A 20,785-nucleotide genomic window follows, 5' to 3' on the forward strand; every position below is an offset into this window, starting at 1 on the left:
TGCAGGAAATAAGATGAAACTTTAAACTGCGGTAGTGAGATTAAACACACTACCGCAGGAATGTAATTAAAAGTTAGTCCATCATGAATATGTGTAATTGAAAGCAAAAGGAATACATATAAAAGCATTTTTCAGAAGGTGACCATGCAGAGGTCGGATCATTCTCAGCTGCTGTCAGCTCAGTTTCAGATCTGGACTTCTGAAGCCTTCAGCCAACAGACCGCAGCCTGACAGCTGATCTGCATCCACAGCAATCTAACAACCTGATGTACAAAGGAAATACATCATGCTGCAAAACTTTGTGTTTGGAGTAGAAACAACAACCAAATCAGTGTCTGTATTTATTCATGAAATATAACAATATATTCAGGGGGAAAATGGAGACGCACTTGATGATGTAACATGGACACACACTTCACCAAAAGCACAAAACGCCAACAGATGATAAACAGCAACAAAGTCTAAGATATTTAAAACATGACAGATTTCAATCATCGTGCTTTTACACACACACACAAGTTTAGTATTAAATAATAGTGAAGTAACCAGAATGGATAAGATTTGTTTAATGTCAAATGTCTTTTATGTACACACTCATCTCCTCATTTATACCACTATGGAACAAGATATTAGTTGATTTTAGGAAAATTATAATCACGTTAAGTAAAAAAAAAAAAAAGTATAAAATAAAATGTTTGAAACTGTGCTTGTTTGAAACCAATAAGATCAAACAATGTTAATTTTACCTTAAATTGCTGGAAACATGATAGATGTTTAGCTTGGTGTGACATTAATAAAATACCAAACAAAACAAAGGTCCAAAGGAAAGATATTTGAACCTGTCAATCATCAACAACAGACTCTCAGGTGAACAACAATAACTTGATTCTGTCTGGTTAAATATCTCATTCATTTCATCTTCCAAATAAAATATCTGGTTTCTTGTACATGTGATGTGATTACAAACATTAATATTCTCATTTTAAGGCATAGCTGTGTGTGTGTGTGTGTGTGTGTGTGTGTGTGTGTGTGTGTGTGTGTGTGTGTGTGTGTGTGTGTGTGTGTGTGATCCTGTACAGAGTGAATATCATGTCAGCAGCTGTCTTTGGTCAGCAGTGTGAGTTTCTCTCTCCCTCCTCTATCTGACAAGAGACACTGAGGAACCAGACCACCTAAACCTGAACCCAGGATAGAGTGGTTCAGTGAATGTGGACTGGAAGGTGTGGATGTGGCTCAGTGTGTCAGAGGAAACTCTGTAGAAGGACAGAGAGCCAGCAGGCCAGTCCAGATACACTGCTACTCTGTCAGAGACAGAGGAGGAGAAGATTCCTGTGAATACTGATGTGTTATTGTGCCGGGCAGAGTAACGATCACCAGAGCAGTCCAGACTCCAGGACTTTTCATTCCCTCCAATCCAGCAGTCTGCACTCCTTCCTCTCCTACTGATTCCTCTGTAAGTCACTCCTATATAAACCCATCCTTTCCACTTGACCTCCCAGTAACAGCGACCAGTCAGACCATTTCTACACAGCAGCTGTTCCCAGAAGTCAAATCTCTCTGGGTGATCAGGATATCGCTGCTCCTCTCTCACTGCTGTCACCTTTCTATTGTGTTCAGACAGGAAGAGGTCTCTGTTTGCTGTGTTTGGGTCCAGTCTGAGTTCACAGGCATCTGATGGAGAGAACAAGACACAATACAGAAACTATTTTTATTCTAATAGAGCTGTTTATTATTTGTTGATTTATTAACACTTTGACCTTTAATTTCTTAACAGTTTCATGATGACACATTATATCAGCCATCATCTTCATTCACAGTAGGACTTGAATGAATAGATGTCACAAACTGCTGTGCAGAGGGACTTTCCATGTAAGCAGTTGAATGTTTGCTGCTTTGTTTTCCTGAATCAAACTAAATACACACTTACACTTCCTCAGACCTGGTTTCAACCTCTGGACTCCACCATGGTCCACACTGTGGGGGAAACAAAGTCAGACCAGAATATTCTATTTGATGATAGAAACATAACCTTCCCTATGAAGGATGTTCCATACATCACTCATATCCACCATTAAACATGAATCAATACTCCTCAGCTTCTCAGTGTGACAGAGAAAATGTATGTGACTCTCAGCCTTCTAGCAGACGTTGCCTCTCCAGACCTGAGAGAGTCCAGTCTCCAGTGTGGATCCTCCAGTCCAGCAGAGAGCAGCTTCACTCCTGAGGCTCCTGGATGATTGTAGCTCAGGTCCAGCTCTCTCAGATGGGAGGGGTTGGAGCTCAGAGCTGAGGCCAGAGAAGCACAGCCTTCCTCTGTGAGCAGACAGCCTGACAGCCTGCACACACACACACACACACACACACACACACACACACACACACACACACACACACACACACACACACACACAAATCAAGCCACATGTCAGATTTTATTAGTAACCTACTGTGAAATTAGTTGTGATAATGCCGTCAAATTCTAGCAAAACTGTAACGGCCTCAAATACAAACAGTTGGCTGATCAGCTTTGTGGTTTCATTTGCTCCAGTTTGAGAGTTCTCCACTCACTTTGTGACAGAATATTAGAAGTCCTTTCTGGTATTTTAGGTTTCAACAACTGAGGCAGCAAGGAGAGGAAAGAATGAAATGTCCTCATGCAAAGTAATTCACAGAGGCTAGGAAGTGCTAAATGTTGGTATCACAACTGGTTTTAAAATTACATGAGCAGAGAAAATCCTCCACAGGTGTTTGTCTGCTGATAGTAACCTGTATGTAAAGCAGGATGTAAATGGTCGTCTGTTGAACAGGTTGAGGGATACTGACCTGAGAGTCTCCAGTCTACAGTGTGGACTCTCCAGTCCAGCAGAGAGCAGCTTCAGTCCTGAATCCTGCAGGTCGTTGTTACTCAGGTCCAGCTCTCTCAGACTAGAGGACTGGGAGCTGAGACCTGAGGCCAGAGCTTCACAGCTTCTCTCTGACAGCTCACAGTAGCTCAGCCTCAATGGAGATGTACAGATATGAAATGTTACTCTCTTTTATTTAATATGATTGATTTCTGTGTTTTGTTAGGCCCTGCTATTATGGCTGTGTATGTAAAACTGGATGAGAAGAATACTGATTTTGAATGTTTTAAGATTTCCTTTCCAATTAACCTGAACATTAAGTAAAATAGCTCTTAAATCCCGATGTTAAACTTGCAGGGTCTTTACAGGTTCAGGACCAGAGCTAGAAATAATACTCGCCTGAGGTATATATAATTTTAAAGCACGGTTTCCTCCGCTAATGAAGCTGGGTGAGGTTTTCTTTTCATCCCTGCTTGTTTGTCTGTTTGTTAGCAGGATAAAGTTACCAACGGATTTGTCTGAAATTTGTTGGACAGATCGTTCTTGACCCAAGGATCAGTTGATTAGATTTTGGTGGTGATTTGGATCTGGGATTTCCACCACTAGAGGATTATAATTTCTTTGCCATAACTATTGTGCTGCGTTCATGTGCTGGTGGGAAAGTCCAACATCCAAGACTTCCAAGTCTGCTGCTAAACAGAGTTGCATTCAAGTGCTATTTTCAAGAGCTCCGGGTGAATCAAACCCTGAAGACAAATGATAACCAAACATAAACCGTTATAGTTGCAGATGTGCAAATTCAGGCTGCAACTTTGCAAGTTGGAGAATTGTTCAGCATTGGTGGACGTTTGCGCTCTGCCAAGTGCCTTGTAGTTTACCTTGTTAAATTTGAACATTACATCACTTACACTTACACATATAACATTTAATTTAAAGAGAGAGCAGAAGTCCTTATGTGCTCAGTTAAGAACTGGTACCTTACCACTGGCAATTGAGGTAGGCAGATATAAAGGTATTCCTGAAGAGCTGCGTTTATGTGTTTTTTGTGATCTTGGTGTTGTTGAGGATGAATTTCATTTTGTGTTTCACTGCCCCATGTACAGCGATTTGAGGAATCATCTATTTGAAAAAATTCAGTTGAAGAACCCTGATTTGTTTTGGTTGTCTGGTCTGAAGGTGGTATGTTGAGTTGGTTCTTTAATGAGGAGATTTTTGTCTTAGCAAAATTTATAGAAAATGCATGGCAACTAAGACAGAGAACACTGTATCCAAAATAATAGCACATTTCTGTCATGGAAATTGAATGTTTATGAAGTGTTTTGAATTTGTGGAACTGTATATTATGATTTGTCATGTGGCCATCCTGGCTGTTGTTGCTGTCTAGTGTCTTGTAAGCCCATGGGCTGGGCACCATAAATGGTGCATGACACGCAAACAAACACATCAATCAATCAATCAATCAAAAAAAAATACACTGATCTAGCATTAATAAAATATGATATAAGAACACAAACTTGTGATTTTAATCATGTATGTAACTTTAGAGCATTATCTGTCTTGATAAACTTGAATATTACATTATCTATACTGGGCTAGTAATAATTTGTCCGGGCTAGTAGAGATTTCAGCCCACCGTTAAGTTCCACCTCTGTTCAGGAATACTGACCTGAGAGTCTCCAGTCTACAGTGTGGACTCTCCAGTCCAGCAGAGAGCAGCTTCAGTCCTGAATCCTGCAGGTCGTTGTTACTCAGGTCCAGCTCTCTCAGACTAGAGGACTGGGAGCTGAGACCTGATGACAACTCCTGACAGCATTTCTCTGTGAGCTTGTTTTGATTCAACCTGACAAAATAGATACAAATGTTTTACTTGTTCGCCTTATTTGACAAAGGCAGAAAAATTATGATTACAAAAAAAAAAAAAAAGAAAAACAACCACAAACCCATCATAAAACAGCATACAATGTTATAGTTACAACATATTGTTACACAAAAGCATCATAACCTGATCTTACCTGAGAGTCTCCAGTCTACAGTGTGGACTCTCCAGTCCAGCAGAGAGCAGCTTCACTCCTGAATCCTGCAGGTCGTTGTTACTCAGGTCCAGCTCTCTCAGACTAGAGGACTGGGAGCTGAGACCTGATGACAACTCCTGACAGCATTTCTCTGTGAGCTTGTTTTGATTCAACCTGAAAAAATATTTTTATTTTCTTTTATATTTTAGATGTTTAGCTTTCCAGAGTGACTCTGTCAGTGAGCAGGAAGGGGTTCAGTGTCTCACTGAAGTACACTTGGACAGAGAACATTGGGCGTTTCAGAGATCAAACAAACCCTGTCCAGCCTTTTAATAGATTTAAGAGAACAGAGTAGAAAAGAAAAGGAATACAACACAATACATTTTTATCATACAGTGTTTATGCCATACAATATGATTTTGTTTGACAAATGCAGAAAAATTATGACAAATAAAACAAAAAACAACACAAATACATCAAAAAACAGCCTGCAATATTATAGCTATAGCCTATTGTTACACAAAAGCATCATAACCTGATCTTACCTGAGAGTCTCCAGTCTACAGTGTGGACTCTCCAGTCCAGCAGAGAGCAGCTTCAGTCCTGAATCCTGCAGGTCGTTGTTACTCAGGTCCAGCTCTCTCAGACTAGAGGACTGGGAGCTGAGAACTGAGGCCAGAGCTTCACAGCTTCTCTCTGACAGCTGACAGCCACTCAGCCTCAATGGAGATGTACAGATATGAAATGTTACTCGCTTTTATTTAATATGATTGATTTCTGTGTTTTGTTAGGCACTGCTATTATGGCTGTGTATGTAAAACTGGATGAGAAGAATACTGATTTTGAATATGTTTTACCATTTCCTTTCCAGTTAAACTGAACATTACTTAAATAAAATAGCTCTTAAATCCCAATGTTAAACTTGCAGGGTCTTTACAGGTTCAGGACCAGAGCTGGAAATAATACTCGCCCGCTCGCCAGTGGCGAGTATTTTTCACCTCGGGCGAGTCAGATACAAAGATCACTAGCCCGTCAGGCAAGAGAGATTTGCTAAAACATAAAAAGATTTTTAAGGAGATACTAAGTAAATCTGATCATTTTTGGAACTCTAAAGAAACGGTCTCCATTGACTTCAGTTGTTTTGGAGAAAGCTGCTACGGAGCTGTGCTGGGAACCTCCCTGTGTGTTATGTGGACAAACAAACAACTGGCATGAGGGCGAGTAGATAATGACAGAATGTTCATTTTTGGGTGAACTATTCCTTTAAAAGAAAAAGGCCACTAGAGGGGTGTTGAGTTGATTTTATCTTCCTTGCCTGTGATAAAACTGAAGGGCTTGTCTCTGCATCAGCCGGCCTATCAGAACTCTACACTGTTGCCATAGCAACAACGCTCAAAGCTGAGGCGACAGACAGGCCGCTTTTTAGCTCTTTAGCTCACTGACAGAAGTAGACAACGTAAACAACAACAGCAGCACTAAGAACCTAATCCGGAAAAGGAGGTATATATGATTTTAAAGCACGGTTTCCTCCACTAACGAAGCTGGGGGAGGTTTTCTTTTCATCCCTGCTTGTTTGTCTGTTTGTTAGCAAGATAAAGTTACCAACGGATTTGTCTGAAATTTGTTGGACAGATCGTTCTTGATCCAAGGATGAGTTGATTAGATTTTGGTGGTGATTTGGATCTGGGATTTCCACCATTAGAGGATTTTAAGTTTTAGCCATTACTATTGTGCTGCGTTCATGTGCTGGTGGGAAAGTCCAACATCCAGGTGATTTTTATGCATGTATGTAACTTTAGAGCATGATCTGTCTTGATAAACTTGAATATTACATTATCTATACTTGGCTAATAATAATTTGTCCAGGCTAGTAGAGATTTCAGCCCACTACCCAAAATCCTTCAGTTCCACTTCTGTTCAGGAATACTGACCTGAGAGTCTCCAGTCTACAGTGTGGACTCTCCAGTCCAGCAGAGAGCAGCTTCAGTCCTGAATCCTGCAGGTCGTTGTTACTCAGGTCCAGCTCTCTCAGACTAGAGGACTGGGAGCTGAGAACTGATGACAACTCCTGACAGCATTTCTCTGTGAGCTTGTTTTGATTCAACCTGAAAAAACAGATTTTTTTTCTTTTGTATTTTAGATGTTTAGCTTTCCAGAGCGAGTCTGTCAGTGAGCAGGAAGGGGTTCAGTGTCTCACTGAAGTACACTTGGACAGAGAACATTGGGCATTTCAGAGATCAAACAAACGCTGTCCAGCCTTTTAATAGAATTAAGAGAACAGAGTAGAAAAGAAAAGGAATACAACACAATACATTTTTATCATACAGTGTTTATGCCATACAATATGATTTTGTTTGACAAATGCAGAAAAATTATGACAAATAAAACAAAAAACAACACAAATACATCAAAAAACAGCCTGCAATATTATAGCTACAACCTATTGTTACACAAAAGCATCATAACCTGATCTTACCTGAGAGTCTCCAGTCTACAGTGTGGACTCTCCAGTCCAGCAGAGAGCAGCTTCACTCCTGAATCCTGCAGGTCGTTGTTACTCAGGTCCAGCTCTCTCAGACTAGAGGACTGGGAGCTGAGAACTGATGACAACTCCTGACAGCATTTCTCTGTGAGCTTGTTTTGATTCAATCTGACAAAATAGATAGAAAATGTTTCCTTCATATTTAGATATTAACTTTCCAGAGCGACTCTGTCAGTGAGCAGGAAGGGGTTCAGTGTCTTACTCAAGTACACTTGGACAGAGAACATTGGGCGTTTCAGAGATCAAATATGATGCTCTAACCTGCCCAGCCCTTCAATACAATTAAAGGAACATACAGTAGTAGAAAAGAAGAGGAATACAACATACATACATTTTTATCATACAGGGTTTATACCATGCAAAATAATTTAACATAAAAGATACATCAAAATCAGCATGCAATTTTAGAGCTACAACACATTGTTACACAAAAGCATCATAACCTGATCTTACCTGAGAGTCTCCAGTCTACAGTGTGGACTCTCCAGTCCAGCAGAGAGCAGCTTCAGTCCTGAATCCTGCAGGTCGTTGTTACTCAGGTCCAGCTCTCTCAGACTAGAGGACTGGGAGTTGAAACCTGATGACAACTCCTTACAGCATTTCTCTGTGAGCTTGTTTTGATTCAACCTGACAAAACAAATACAAATGTTTTACTTGTTTGCCTTGTTTGACAAAGGCAGAAACATTATAACTACAAAAACAAAAAAACAATAAACAATGACAAATCCATAAAAAAACAGCATACAATGTTATAGTTACAACATATTGTTACACAAAAGCATCATAACCTGATCTTACCTGAGAGTTTCCAGTCTACAGTGTGGACTCTCCAGTCCAGCAGAGAGCAGCTTCAGTCCTGAATCCTGCAGGTTGTTGTTACTCAGGTCCAGCTCTCTCAGACTAGAGGACTGGGAGCTGAGAACTGAGGCCAGAGCTTCACAGCTTCTCTCTGACAGCTTACAGCCACTCAGCCTGAGGAAGAATTAGTGATAAAAAACAAGTTTGAAAATATTTATTTTTTCTCTTCTGTATGAATATTAACTTTAATATATTGAATATATTCAGGTATGCATGCACCTACAGAGATTTATTGGAGGCTTTGACCACTGGCAGCAGCCTCAGAAGAGCCTCCTCTGAAGCAGAGTATTTCTTCAGGTCAAACACGTCCAGCTCTTCTTCTGATGACAGTAAGATGAAGACCAGAGCCGACCACTGAGCAGGGGAGAGTCTGGCTGTGGAGAGACTTCCTGATCTCAGGTACTGTTGGATCTCCTCCACTAGAGAACGGTCATTCATCTCATTCAGACAGTGGAACAGATTGATGCTTCTCTCTGGAGACGGATTCTCCCTGATCTTCTCCTTGATGTACTTGGCTGTTTTCTGATTGGTCTGTGACCCACTTCCTGTCTGTGTCAGCAGGCCTCGTAGGAGAGTCTGATTGGTCTGCAGTGAAAGACCCAGGAGGAAGCGGAGGAACAAGTCCAGGTGTCCATTTGGACTCTGTAAGGCCTTGTCCACAGCACTCTGGTAGAGGTGTGTTAGTTTAGATTTGTCTCTTAATAGTGTCGACCGCCAGGATGTTGATTGAGTTTCTCTCAGTTTATTGACACCAGTGTTGATGAATGTCAGAAAGACATAACCAGCAGCCAGAAACTCCTGAATGCTCAGATGGACAAAGCAGAACACCTTGTCCTGGTTCAGCCCACGCTCCTCTTTAAAGATCTGTGTGAACACGCCTGAGTACACTGAGGCTGCTCTGATATCAATGCCACACTCTGCCAGGTCGGCTTCATAGAAGATCAGGTTGCCTTTCTCCAGCTGCTCAAAAGACAGTTTTCCCAGAGAGAGAATCATCTTCCTGCTCTCTGTAGTCCAGAGTGGATCTGTCTCAGCTCTCCCATGATACTTGACGTTCCCCTGTTTGGACTGAACCACCAGGAAGTGGATGTACATCTCAGTCAGGGTCTTGGGCAGGTCTTCTCTCTCCCTGGTTTTCAACACATGGTCCAGAACTGTAGCAGTGATCCAGCAGAAGACTGGGATGTGGCACATGATGTGGAGGCTTCGTGAAGTCTTGATGTGGGAGATGATTCTGCTGGCCTGCTCCTCATCTCTGAATCTCTTCCTGAAGTACTCCTCCTTCTGTGGGTCAGTGAAGCCTCTCACCTCTGTTACCATGTCAATGCACTCAGGAGGGATCTGATTGGCTGCTGCAGGTCGTGTGGTTATCCAGAGGCGAGCAGAGGGAAGCAGTTTCCCCTTGATGAGGTTTGTCAGCAGCACGTCCACTGAAGTTGACTCTGTAACATCAGTCCAGATCTCGTTGTTCTGGAAGTCTAGAGGAAGTCGACACTCATCCAGACCGTCAAAGATGAACACAACCTGGAACTTGTCAAACCTGCAGATTCCTGCTTCTTTGGTCTCAGTAAAGAAGTGATGAAGAAGTTCCACCAAGCTGTACTTTTTCCCTTTCAGCAGATTCAGCTCTCGGAAAGTGAATGGAAATGTGAACTGTATATCCTGGTTGGCTTTGTCTTCAGCCCAGTCCAGAGTGAACTTCTGTGTTAAGACTGTTTTCCCGATTCCAGCCACTCCCTTTGTCATCAATGTTCTGGTTGGTTTATTTCTTCTAGGTAAGGGTTTAAAGATGTCTTCACATTTGATTGTTCTTTCTGGTCTCACTGGTTTCCTGGATGCTGCTTCAATCTGTCTGACCTCATGTTCATCACTGACCTCTCCACTCCTTCCCTCTGTGATGTGGAGTTCTGTGTAGATCTGATTCAGAAGTGTTGGGTTTCCTGCTTTAGCAATCCCCTCAAACACACACTGAGACTTCTCCTTCAGATTGGATTTGAGTTCACGTTGGCACACTGCAGCAAGAGTTTCTGAATGAACAAATTACATCGATCAGTGGATGTTGCTGTAAATATGAGAAGTGTAAACATTTCTCAGTGAATGCATACTTTTCCCAACCCCATGGCATCTATTCTGCTCATCACTGGTGGACAAACAGGTCCTGACTGTGTGTGCAGCCGAATGTGAAAGGCAACTGTGGTGGGTTTTGTTTTTTTTAATAAACAATACTGTGTTCAGCATTATACACCCACATGAACAAATCAATAAATTTAGCTGATGATTCATGAGGATTGTGCTCATTTACCTTCCAATCTGGAATTGAATAGATCTTATTTGAGAAATGTCTATATTTACAGCAGAGTTGTAGATGTAAACATCTCCCATTTTCCCACCATTTCCCCTCTCCATCATGTTAAACCTGTTAAAAGCCTCTTACTGCTCTGCAGAGAGTCAGCCAGCTCCTCCTGCTTCATTCTCCTCAGGAAGAGCAGTGTGATCTGCAGAAAAGCCTCTCTGCTGCTCCTCCTCTGCTCTTCCTCCTCACCGTCCACATCCTCCTCATCCTCCCTCTGCCTCTCTAAGCATTCTGGGTAATCTGCACTCAGAACCCTCTGGAATCTCTTCAGCTCATTCTTCACAAAAGTGACGATGTTCTCCTCAAGCAGCTGGAACAGAATAATATTTTAATTAAACTTTCTTACTAAAATCGTGAATAACAACATCAGATCCATCTGGCATAGACTGAAAGCCCACTGGTCTAAAGAGTGCAGCTTGAAGACTGTTACGACCAGAGTGGCTGTTCTGTATTTCATTTGTAGCTCAAGTAAAATGGAAAGTAAAATGTGTTGTTGTACATTTACACACCATAAATATGGAGTTCAGGTCTGTTTGAAGCTCCTGGACAGACTGACCACTGGGAACCTCTGACCTCTCCTGGTGGACTCTGGAGAAAACATGATGTATTAGGTCATATAATGTCACACAAACACACACACACACACACACACACACACACACACACACACACACACACACAGGTGGTTAAAGGTGACTATGTTCTCTCATGATGGATCCTAATAGAAACACAATGTGAACTCCACTGTAAATGCTGCTCTGATTATTTTATGTGATGCTTTGAGAGAAGAAACTAAATCAACAGAGTATCATGACTTCTTTCCTCTGTTCAGTAGAATCAAATGATAACAAACTCTTCTGTTTTCAATTCTTACCTTTGCTCAGTAGAGTGCTGTCCATCTTTGAAATGAATAGGATGACTCATAGACCGGTCACTCTTCATGGACACACAGCTGGGTACAGGGGAGTCTGCTCTCTCCTGCTGGATCCTGCTAAGGATTGATAAAACAGGGGTGGTGGCAGTAAAAATGTTAGAGAAGCAAGGTTTTGCCAGTTTAAATCCCAGTACCAACTTTGAAAGTCAGAGTGAATATGTAACTCTTTCTCCACCCTGTGCAACTTCCACCAATTAGACCTTGAGCAAGGATCTCAACCCCCAGACTCTTCTGGTAGAGCTGCTCAGTGACCAACAGCAGAAGACTGTGGTTGTACTGAGCAGCTCTGGTATGTATATCTGTAACTGTATGGATGTGAAGCAGAGCAATGCTGCAAAAGAGCATGTATGTAAAGTAAAACCCTTCTAAATAAATACAGTAATTGTTAAAAATAAGAATATAATGTCACATGTTTTGATGCAAATAACAACTTACTTTTTGTCTGATAAATGCTGTTCTTTAAAATGAATAAAGAAATCCTTGGACTCTGATGCTCTGATGCTGCTCTGATTATTTTATGTGATGTTTTGAGAGAAGAAACTAAATCAACAGAGTATCATGACTTCTTTCCTCTGTTCAGTAGAATCAAATGATAACAAACTCTTCTGTTTTCAATTCTTACCTTTGCTCAGTAGAGTGCTGTCCATCTTTGAAATGAATAGGATGACTCATAGACCGGTCACTCTTCATGGACACACAGCTGGGTACAGGGGAGTCTGCTCTCTCCTGCTGGACTGGGCTTCAACACAACAGAGACAGAGCTTTTACTCTGAATAATGATGGGTTAATGATTTCACTGCTGAGCTCTGAGATGGAGAACAGTCATGGACAGTTAGAGATCCTCATCTTACCTCTCAGCTTTGGTCTGGCTGTCATGTTCCCCAGACAGAGTGGTTTTAGAGGGAGGGAGCCCCTCCTCTCTCTCCTCAGACAGACTCATAGTAGAGCAAACACCTTTACACAAACACACTAGGTTGATTCATTAGAACATTGTTTCCATTACAGGATATATTATTTCATGTGCTGTGATCATTCATGTCCGTAACATGTCACGTATACATTAAGTGTACAAAATATTAAAAAATAACTGCTCTTTCCATCACATAGACTGAGCAGGTACAGGACGTTTAAGCCTCTAGGACAATTGAGATGGAAGTTACAAAAGGGGTTTGAGTGAAACAAAGTGTATCTCAGTATTGGTAAGATGGGTGTGTTTTGCACACTTGAAGTATTAACAGTGGATAAAATGCACCTCAGTCAAGCTGATCCAAGCTGTCAGACCAGTTCTGAGACTTCCTGCATTTTTTACAAGCTGAGAACTGGTGTGCACTCTACCTGGCAACCACTAAAAATAATACATGTAAATCATTCTCATATCATTGTCTTCAAAGTCAGACAGAAACGTTGTAATTTCTTCTAATGAATATTTATATCTGCAAGCATCAAATAGACATTTTGAAAAACCCTATCACCATCATCTGAAGCAAGTCTGCTATACTGTTATACAACACAATGTGATATGAGCCAGCCTATTCATCAAACATTTATAATGGTCCCTGGTAGGATCCTTACCTGGTGAACTCACAACCAGATCAAGTCAAAGACACTTTCCACCTTCATCTGTAGAGGAAACATTGAGATAGAAGACGCTGCTTATTCTCCTTCGTCAGTCTGTCTGTTGATCTGAGGCTGCTGTCACATCCTCATAACTTCAGTGTCAAAGTCTAGAAACATCAGTATGACATCAGACCAGTCGAACCTGTCGCCAAACCTGTGACAAATCACAGATCAGGTGATGTAGTTCTGCTGTGTGTCCACTAGATGGAGCACATTAACCTCTTCATCTACAGTGAACTAAAGAGCAGCCTCAGCACAAAACGATGTGACGCATGGAGGAGGAGAAATGTGATCACATGAAAGTCTCCCTGTAGGCAGCAGGGTGGCTCAGTGGTTAGCACTGTGGCCTCACAGCAGGTCTTCAGTTCAAATCTCCACCCTGGTCCTGCTGCCTCTCTTATGGTCCTGTAGATTTATGACAGCATAGCCTGAATGGTACTATGGAACTTATTCATCATTCTGTATATTCTGTAGTAGCCTAGATAACAGCACGTGCACTATAGCCTATTTGATCACCGTGCATTACTTATGCCAGGGCAGATTGCAATTATATATTCTATTCAATTATATATAATATATATTAATATATATTATATATATATTATATTGGAGCGAACACCTTTACACAAACAGACTAGGTTGATTCATTACAACAAGGTTTCCATTACAGGATATATTATTTCAAGTGCTCGTGTCACATATACATTAAGTGTACAAAATATTAAAAAATAACTGCTCTTTCCATTACATAGACTGAGCAGGTACATGACTTTTAAGCCTCTAGGACAATTGAGATTGACGTTACAAAAGGGGTTTGAGTGAAACAAAGTGTATCTCAGTATTGGTAAGATGGGTGTGTTTTGCACACTTGAAGTAACAGTGGAAATGCACCTCAGTCAAGCTGATCCAAGCTGTCAGACCAGTTCTGAAACTCCCTGCATTTTTTTACAAGCTGAGATTACAATCTAACTTGACAACCACTAAAAGTAATAGCCTATATGTAAATCATTCTCATATCATTGTCTTCAAAGTCAGACAGAAACGTAATTTCTTCTAATGAATATTTATATCTGTAAGCATCAAATAGACATTTTGAGAAACCCTATCACCATCATCTCAGGCAAGTCTGCTATACTGTTATACAACACAATGTGATATGAGCCAGCCTATTCATCAAACATTTATAATGTTCCCTGGTAGGATCCTTACCTGGTGAACTCACAACCAGATCAAGTCAAAGACACTTTCCACCTTCATCTGTAGAGGAAGACGAAGAAGGAGACGTTGCTTATTCTCCTTCGTCAGTCTGTCTGTTGATCTGAGGCTGCTGTCACATCCTCATAACTTCAGTGTCAAAGTCTAGAAACATCAGTATGACATCAGACCAGTCGAACCTGTTGCCACACCTGTGACAAATCACAGATCAGGTGAATGAATGAAAAAAAAAAGAATCTTAATGCATTTATTGCCAAAAGCATCAGCAGGAGAACAAATGTTTCAGTCTGAAAGCTTTCTGCACTGTTTCTACAATATTCACTGAAACATGAGGAGCATCCCAACACTAACTCCTCCTCTCCTTCTCTCCCTCCTACTTTCCTCCACTACCTCCTTTCCTCTTCTACTTTCCCCTCTACCTCCTCCTCTCCTCCTTTACCTCCTCCTTTCCTCCTCTACTTCCTCCTTTCCTCCTGGTTTATGTTATTACATTATTCAGCAAACATATTGTTATCAGGCCTGTAATGTCTTAAACTAATAATAATAACATAAGAAGTTATTACTTAATGGACAACAAAGCAATTATATTACAGGTTCAAGATTGTATCACGTTATTGGATTTTATATTACATTATGGGCTTTATAACAGTTCATTTTATTACAATATGGTGAATTATTATGGTTTGGTCAATTACTAGGTTTTGGGCTTTTACAGGAACAGATGGATATTTTTGTAGAAAATAAAAATGTACCACTGACTCACGAGGAACAGTTAGTGGACTGGATGGATCAGAAAACTGTCAAATGACAATAATAAACTAGAAAAGGCTATATTTTCTGAAGAAAATTGAAGTGTGCTGTCCCTGCAACAGTCCCTTAGACTTGGCGTTTGCTAGTGTTGCTAAGTGGTGGCTAGTGTTTAGCAGTAGGAGAAGCAGTAGTAGTAGTAGTAGTAGTAGTAGCAGTATTAGTAATAGTAGTAGAAGTAGTAGCACTATCACTTGCAGTAGGTCACAGAGGGCCAAATAGAGAGCTAGAGAGCTGTGTGTGTATCTTACAAAGGTGGCAGTGACTATAGGAAATGACTGAATACAAAACTTCAATGTTTAGGACAGAATGTCAGTAGAGCTCCCCCTGCTGTCATAAACATAACACAACAACACAGGGAGCATCAACAGTGTCATGAATAGGACACCAGGGGGAGCTCTGCTTACATTTTCTGTAGCCTAGAGCAGCCATTCCCAAACTTCAGAATGCCGCGGCCCAATTTGAAATCTGAAAATCTTCTGCGGCCCACCCAACCCTTTAATCACAACTCTGACCAACACACGAGACTAAGATGAAGTATTTCCCTATATATTTTTTATTCCATAAACAGAACATGTGAACGTGGGCATATGGCAATGCTGTGCAAATTAATAATCCATTCACATACAAGTAACAATTTGTAAAGCAACAAATGTAAGAAATTAAGTGCAAATAGTGAATTGTTAAGCCCGTATCCTGGCGGTTTGACACTGGATAATAAAACGGTTATACAGAAAATTTCACAATATCCAACCCAATATCAACATGAAGAAAAAACAGACAGAATTTTTACCATTTTTACTTTTCCCCCGCCAATAATGAGGTATTCCCTCAATTACAATTCCCCGCCAATGATGAGATTTAAGATACGTTCCGGCCGGATCAAAAATAGGTCTGAATAAGAATAAGAGTAAGAATAACATGTAATTTAAAACCCATGGCTTTGTTTTATTAGTTCTGATTACTTTTTTTATGTAAATATTTAATCATAAATATTTTATGGTAATTTCAAACTTAATTACAAAATTGAACATTAAAAACTTTTTATTTATTTATTGTAAATGACCTCTCGCCGCCCACCTGCAGTACCTTCACAGCCCACCAGGGGGCCACGGCCCGCACTTTGGGAATTACTGGCCTAGAGAAAGGAGAGAAAGGAGTTGAGTCTCTACAGCTGTTTCCCATGTGGGTAGTAGCAGTAGTACTAGTAGTAGCAGCAGTAGTAGAAGGAGTAGTAGTAGTAGTAGTGATAGCAGTAGTAGTAGTAGTAGCAACAGTAGTAGTAGTAGTAGTAGTAGTAGTAATAGCAGTAGTAGTAGCAGTATTAGAAGTAATAGCAGCAGTATTATAAGTAGTATCTGCAGTAGTACTAGTGGACACAGGGCCAAATAGTGAGATAGACAGCTGTGTGTGTATCTTACAAAGGTGGCAGTGACTATATGAAATGACTGAACACAAGACTTCAATGTTAAGGACAGAATGTCAGTAGAGCTCCCCCTGCTGTCATAAACATAACACAACAACACAGGGAGCGTCAACAGTGTCATGAATAGGACACCAGGGGGAGCTCTGCTGACATTTTCTGTAGAGAAAAGAGAGGAGTTGAGTCTCTACAGCTGTTTCCCATGTGGGTAGTAGCAGTAGTACTAGTAGTAGTAGTAATAGCAGTAGTAGTAGTAGTAGTAGTAGCAACAGTAGTAGAAGGAGTAGTACTACTAGTAGTAGTAATAGCAGTAGTAGTAGTAGTAGTAGTAGTAGCAGCAGTAGTAGAAGGAGTAGTAGTAGTAGTAGTAATAGCAGTAGTAGTAGTAGTAGTAGTCATAGTAGTGATAGCAGTAGTAATAGTAGTAATAGTCGTAGTATTAGTAGTAGTAGTAGTAGCAGGTGAAGCAAGACGCCAGCCAAAGTCGTAAAATAACCTATGATATCTTTAACATTTCTCAACACAAAAACACAAAAGTGTCCTTGATAACTCAACAATACGATAGGTTAATGTTATGACCATCCGTTTTAATTATTTCACCTTCGATTCTGAGAAATCAGTTTTGGACGATCGCGGAAGGCTGTATTAGCATACCCATGATCCTTTGCGGCCGTTACTATGAAAAAAGATATAAAAGATATATCTACTGAATATATCAAATATCTACTATAGCCGAACTAGTAATTACACTGCATCTAGATGATATATGTTAATAAAAAGTAAAGATGTTGGTTTATTTCAGATATTTTAAAAATATCACACACACGTTGGTTGACGTGGCTCACGGAAGGGCTTTTGTGGGTGGACGTGGCGCGTTCGACTCCTGTTTTGGCTAAAATATCTGAAATAAACCAACATCTTTACGTTTTCTTAACATAGATCATCTAGACGCAGTGTAATTACTAATTCGGCTATACTAGATATTTGATATATTCAGTAGATATATCTTTTTAGGTTCCTAATGTACAACCCTAGGTTTGCAAACAGGAAGAACTACAACTGTGGTCTGATTTGTATCAAGCTGCTGTAGTAGTAGCAGCAGTAGCAATAGTAGTAGAAGTAGTAGCACTATCACTGGCAGTAGGTCACAGAGGGCCAAATATAGAGCTAGAGAGCTGTGTGTGTATTTTACAAAGGTGGCAGTGACTATATGAAATGACTGAATATAAAACGTCAATGTTAAGGACACAATGTCAGTAGAGCTCCCCCTGCTGTCATAAACATAACACAACAACACAGAGAGCGTCAACAGTGTCATGAATAGGACACCAGGGGGAGCTCTGCTGACATTTTCTGTAGAGAAAAGAGAGAAAGGAGTTGAGTCTCTACAGCTGTTTCCCATGTGGGTAGTAGCAGTAGTACTAGTAGTAGTAGTAATAGCAGTAATAGCAGTAGTAGTAGTAGTAGCAGTATTAGAAGTAGTAGTAGCAGCAGTATTAGAAGTAGTATCTGCAGTTGTACCAGTGGACACAGGGCCAAATAGTGAGATAGACGGCTGTGTGTGTATCTTACAAAGGTGGCAGTGACTATATGAAATGACTGAATACAAGACTTCAATGTTAAGGACAGAATGTCAGTAGAGCTCCCCCTGCTGTCATAAACATAACACAACAGCACAGGGAGCATCAACAGTGTCATGAATAGGACACCAGGGGGAGCTCTGCTGACATTGCTTCTTTAACATGTCAGTGAAGTGTCACAAATATGACAGCAGACATGACATTATCTATGTCTGCAGCCTCATATCACAGCCATGATGACAACAGCACTGTCTCTCTTGTGATATTGGCTAAATAAGGACAGGGAAACTCAGCTCTCACATAATGACAAATCATGGATATTCAGCTTCACATTCACAGCTATGTTTATATAATTACATTACCTCTCTCTCTCTCCCTCTCTGTGCATGTGTGTTTAATATATACCACTACCCACATAGCAGAGACATTTGGCCCAGATTTGGCGTGAAGCTGGCACAGCTGGCATTCAGTCGGCACTGGCATAAGGCATATGAACCGAACATGGCCCAGGTGTGGCAGAGGTGGCACCGTCTTTAAGGCAGCAAACAAGATATGGGCCAGTTGTTGAGCGTAGTATTTGGCCCAGATGTCAAATTATAACTGTGGGCCACATAAGTCCGGCCGGTCTTGTCCCGCAGTTAAAATGTAATTCCAGATATTTTTGAGTAAGGTGCCAATATTTTCATACACACATGCTGTTTCCCCCTTCCTGTTTGCAACATTGGTTTAATGCTTTCAAGCTAATCCATCCAACAATAAATGTTGCATCAAATAAAATGCAAGATAAAACTATTATCCAAAGTATCCGCATCAAATAAAACCAACACGGTTTCTTCAATAAGCGTACAAATAACAAGACTTTACACTTAACAACGTCACGCAACGTCACGGTGGTTAATGTTGTTTTATATAAAACTATTTTATCGTTATTTAACACAAAAACACGAAAGTGTCCTTGATAACTCAACATTGCGATAGGTTAATGTTATCTGTTTTGATAATTTCACCTTGGATTCTGAGAAATCTTTTTTTTTTTGTCAGTTTTGGACGATAGCGGAAGGCTACATTAGCCTACCCATGATCCTCAGCGACCGTTACTATGGTGAAGCCAGACGCCAGCTAAAGCCGTAAAATAACCTATGGTATCTTTAACATTTCTCACCACAAAAACACAAAAGTGTCCTTGATAACGCAACAATACGATAGGTTAATGTTATGGCCATCCGTTTTAATTATTTCACCTTCGATTCTGTGAAATCAGTTTTGGACGATCGCGGAAGGCTACATTAGCCTACCCATGATCCTTTGCGGCCGTTACTATGAAAAAAAGATATAAAAGATATATCTACTGAATATATCAAATATCTAGTATAGCCGAACTAGTAATTACACTGCATCTAGATGATCTATGTTAAGAAAAAGTAAAGATGTTGGTTTATTTCAGATTTTTTAGCCAAAACAGGAGTTTTGGCTAAAATATCACACACACGTTGGTTGACGTGGCTCACGGAAGGGCTTTTGTGGGTGGACGTGGCGCGTTCGACTCCTGTTTTGGCTAAAATATCTGAAATAAACCAACATCTTTACTTTTTCTTAACATAGATCATCTAAATGCAGTGTAATTACTAGTTCGGCTATACTAGATATTTGATATATTCAGTAGATATATCTTTTTATGAGCCTAATGTACAACCCTAGTTTGCAAACAGGAAGAACTACAACTGTGGTCTGATTTGTATCAAGCTGCATGGCGCGGCTCTAGGGAATTGTAGTTTTATAAAAAATATTAGTGTTTTTCCTTGAATTGGAAGTTGTAAATACTGAATTGAGAGCACACTGAGGAGTTTAAGGGGATAGTAAACACATTTGTGTAATTAGATTTTAAATATCTAATTGTTAATTGTTAATTGTTATCCTTTGACTCAGGTGATACGCAGATTATCAGAGATGGAAAATGTCAGCTACAGTCCTGATGTTAAAGAGGCAACTCAAAAACTGGATAAAGAGCATATGGATGGGCCAGTGCCAGAGTGCTTCTCACGACAAGTTCGTCAGTTTAAAGTGCTTGCTATTGATGATATAGTTTTGAAGCCCAAAGAGAGAGATTATTGTATCAAAATCGATAACAAGTTGGTTTTAGTCCAAAACATTGTTGAGGATAAAGGAATAGTGTACATTGTGGGCAATGAATATAAACAGGTGGAACACTTCTTTAAATACCTACAAAATACCTACAAAATACTTACACCAACAACATTAAAGTGACAGCACATTTAGAAATGACTAAAAAACAAAAAAATATCTGACCCATTCATATAGGAGTAGTAGTAGTGGCATTAGCAGTAGTATTGTAGTAGTAGCTGTAGTTGAAGTAGAAGTTGAAGGTAAAGCTGCAGTAAGCAATTTCTGACCACTAGAGGGTGTTGAGAACTCAAACTCCGTTTGTAAACAAACAGAGTCACTCCTGCTTCTGGGTTCAAGGCAGATTACTTGTACAAAACTGAAAGTTAAGGCGAAATGCGTTTTTGGGATGGAAATGAGGGATGCATTTCATTCTCACAAGGCTCCTGTAGGATTATTGGATTATTTTGTCTCTGACCT

General features: G+C 40.3%; 1 protein-coding gene across 4 annotated transcripts in view; it reads right to left on the reverse strand.

Annotated features, from left to right (window-relative positions):
* Nucleotides 1–328: 328 nt before the first annotated feature.
* The window catches only part of LOC139910473 (uncharacterized), a 37,240-nt gene continuing 16,783 nt past the window's right edge, over nucleotides 329–20,785 (reverse strand). The window contains exons 1-15 of one of the 4 annotated variants that reach the window (XM_078291631.1): nucleotides 13,115–13,299; nucleotides 12,394–12,496; nucleotides 12,165–12,281; nucleotides 11,483–11,599; nucleotides 11,118–11,196; nucleotides 10,690–10,918; nucleotides 8,479–10,282; nucleotides 8,196–8,369; nucleotides 5,401–5,574; nucleotides 4,856–5,029; nucleotides 4,510–4,683; nucleotides 2,824–2,997; nucleotides 2,163–2,336; nucleotides 1,928–1,974; nucleotides 329–1,671 (exon numbers count right to left, since the gene is read on the reverse strand). In XM_078291631.1, coding sequence (XP_078147757.1) covers nucleotides 1,139–1,671; nucleotides 1,928–1,974; nucleotides 2,163–2,336; nucleotides 2,824–2,997; nucleotides 4,510–4,683; nucleotides 4,856–5,029; nucleotides 5,401–5,574; nucleotides 8,196–8,369; nucleotides 8,479–10,282; nucleotides 10,690–10,918; nucleotides 11,118–11,196; nucleotides 11,483–11,599; nucleotides 12,165–12,281; nucleotides 12,394–12,482 — 4,059 coding nt within the window. In that variant the 5' untranslated portion in view covers nucleotides 12,483–12,496; nucleotides 13,115–13,299 and the 3' untranslated portion in view covers nucleotides 329–1,138. Of the gene's footprint in view, nucleotides 1,672–1,927; nucleotides 1,975–2,162; nucleotides 2,337–2,823; nucleotides 2,998–4,509; nucleotides 4,684–4,855; nucleotides 5,030–5,400; nucleotides 5,575–8,195; nucleotides 8,370–8,478; nucleotides 10,283–10,689; nucleotides 10,919–11,117; nucleotides 11,197–11,482; nucleotides 11,600–11,977; nucleotides 12,034–12,164; nucleotides 12,282–12,393; nucleotides 12,497–13,114; nucleotides 13,300–20,785 lie in introns of those variants that run through there. The other 3 variants (XM_078291633.1, XM_078291632.1, XM_078291630.1) reach the window with 3 other exon arrangements.

Source organism: Centroberyx gerrardi, chromosome 23, assembly GCF_048128805.1.
Source record: "Centroberyx gerrardi isolate f3 chromosome 23, fCenGer3.hap1.cur.20231027, whole genome shotgun sequence".
In the NCBI taxonomy this organism is placed as follows: Eukaryota; Metazoa; Chordata; class Actinopteri; order Beryciformes; family Berycidae; genus Centroberyx; species Centroberyx gerrardi.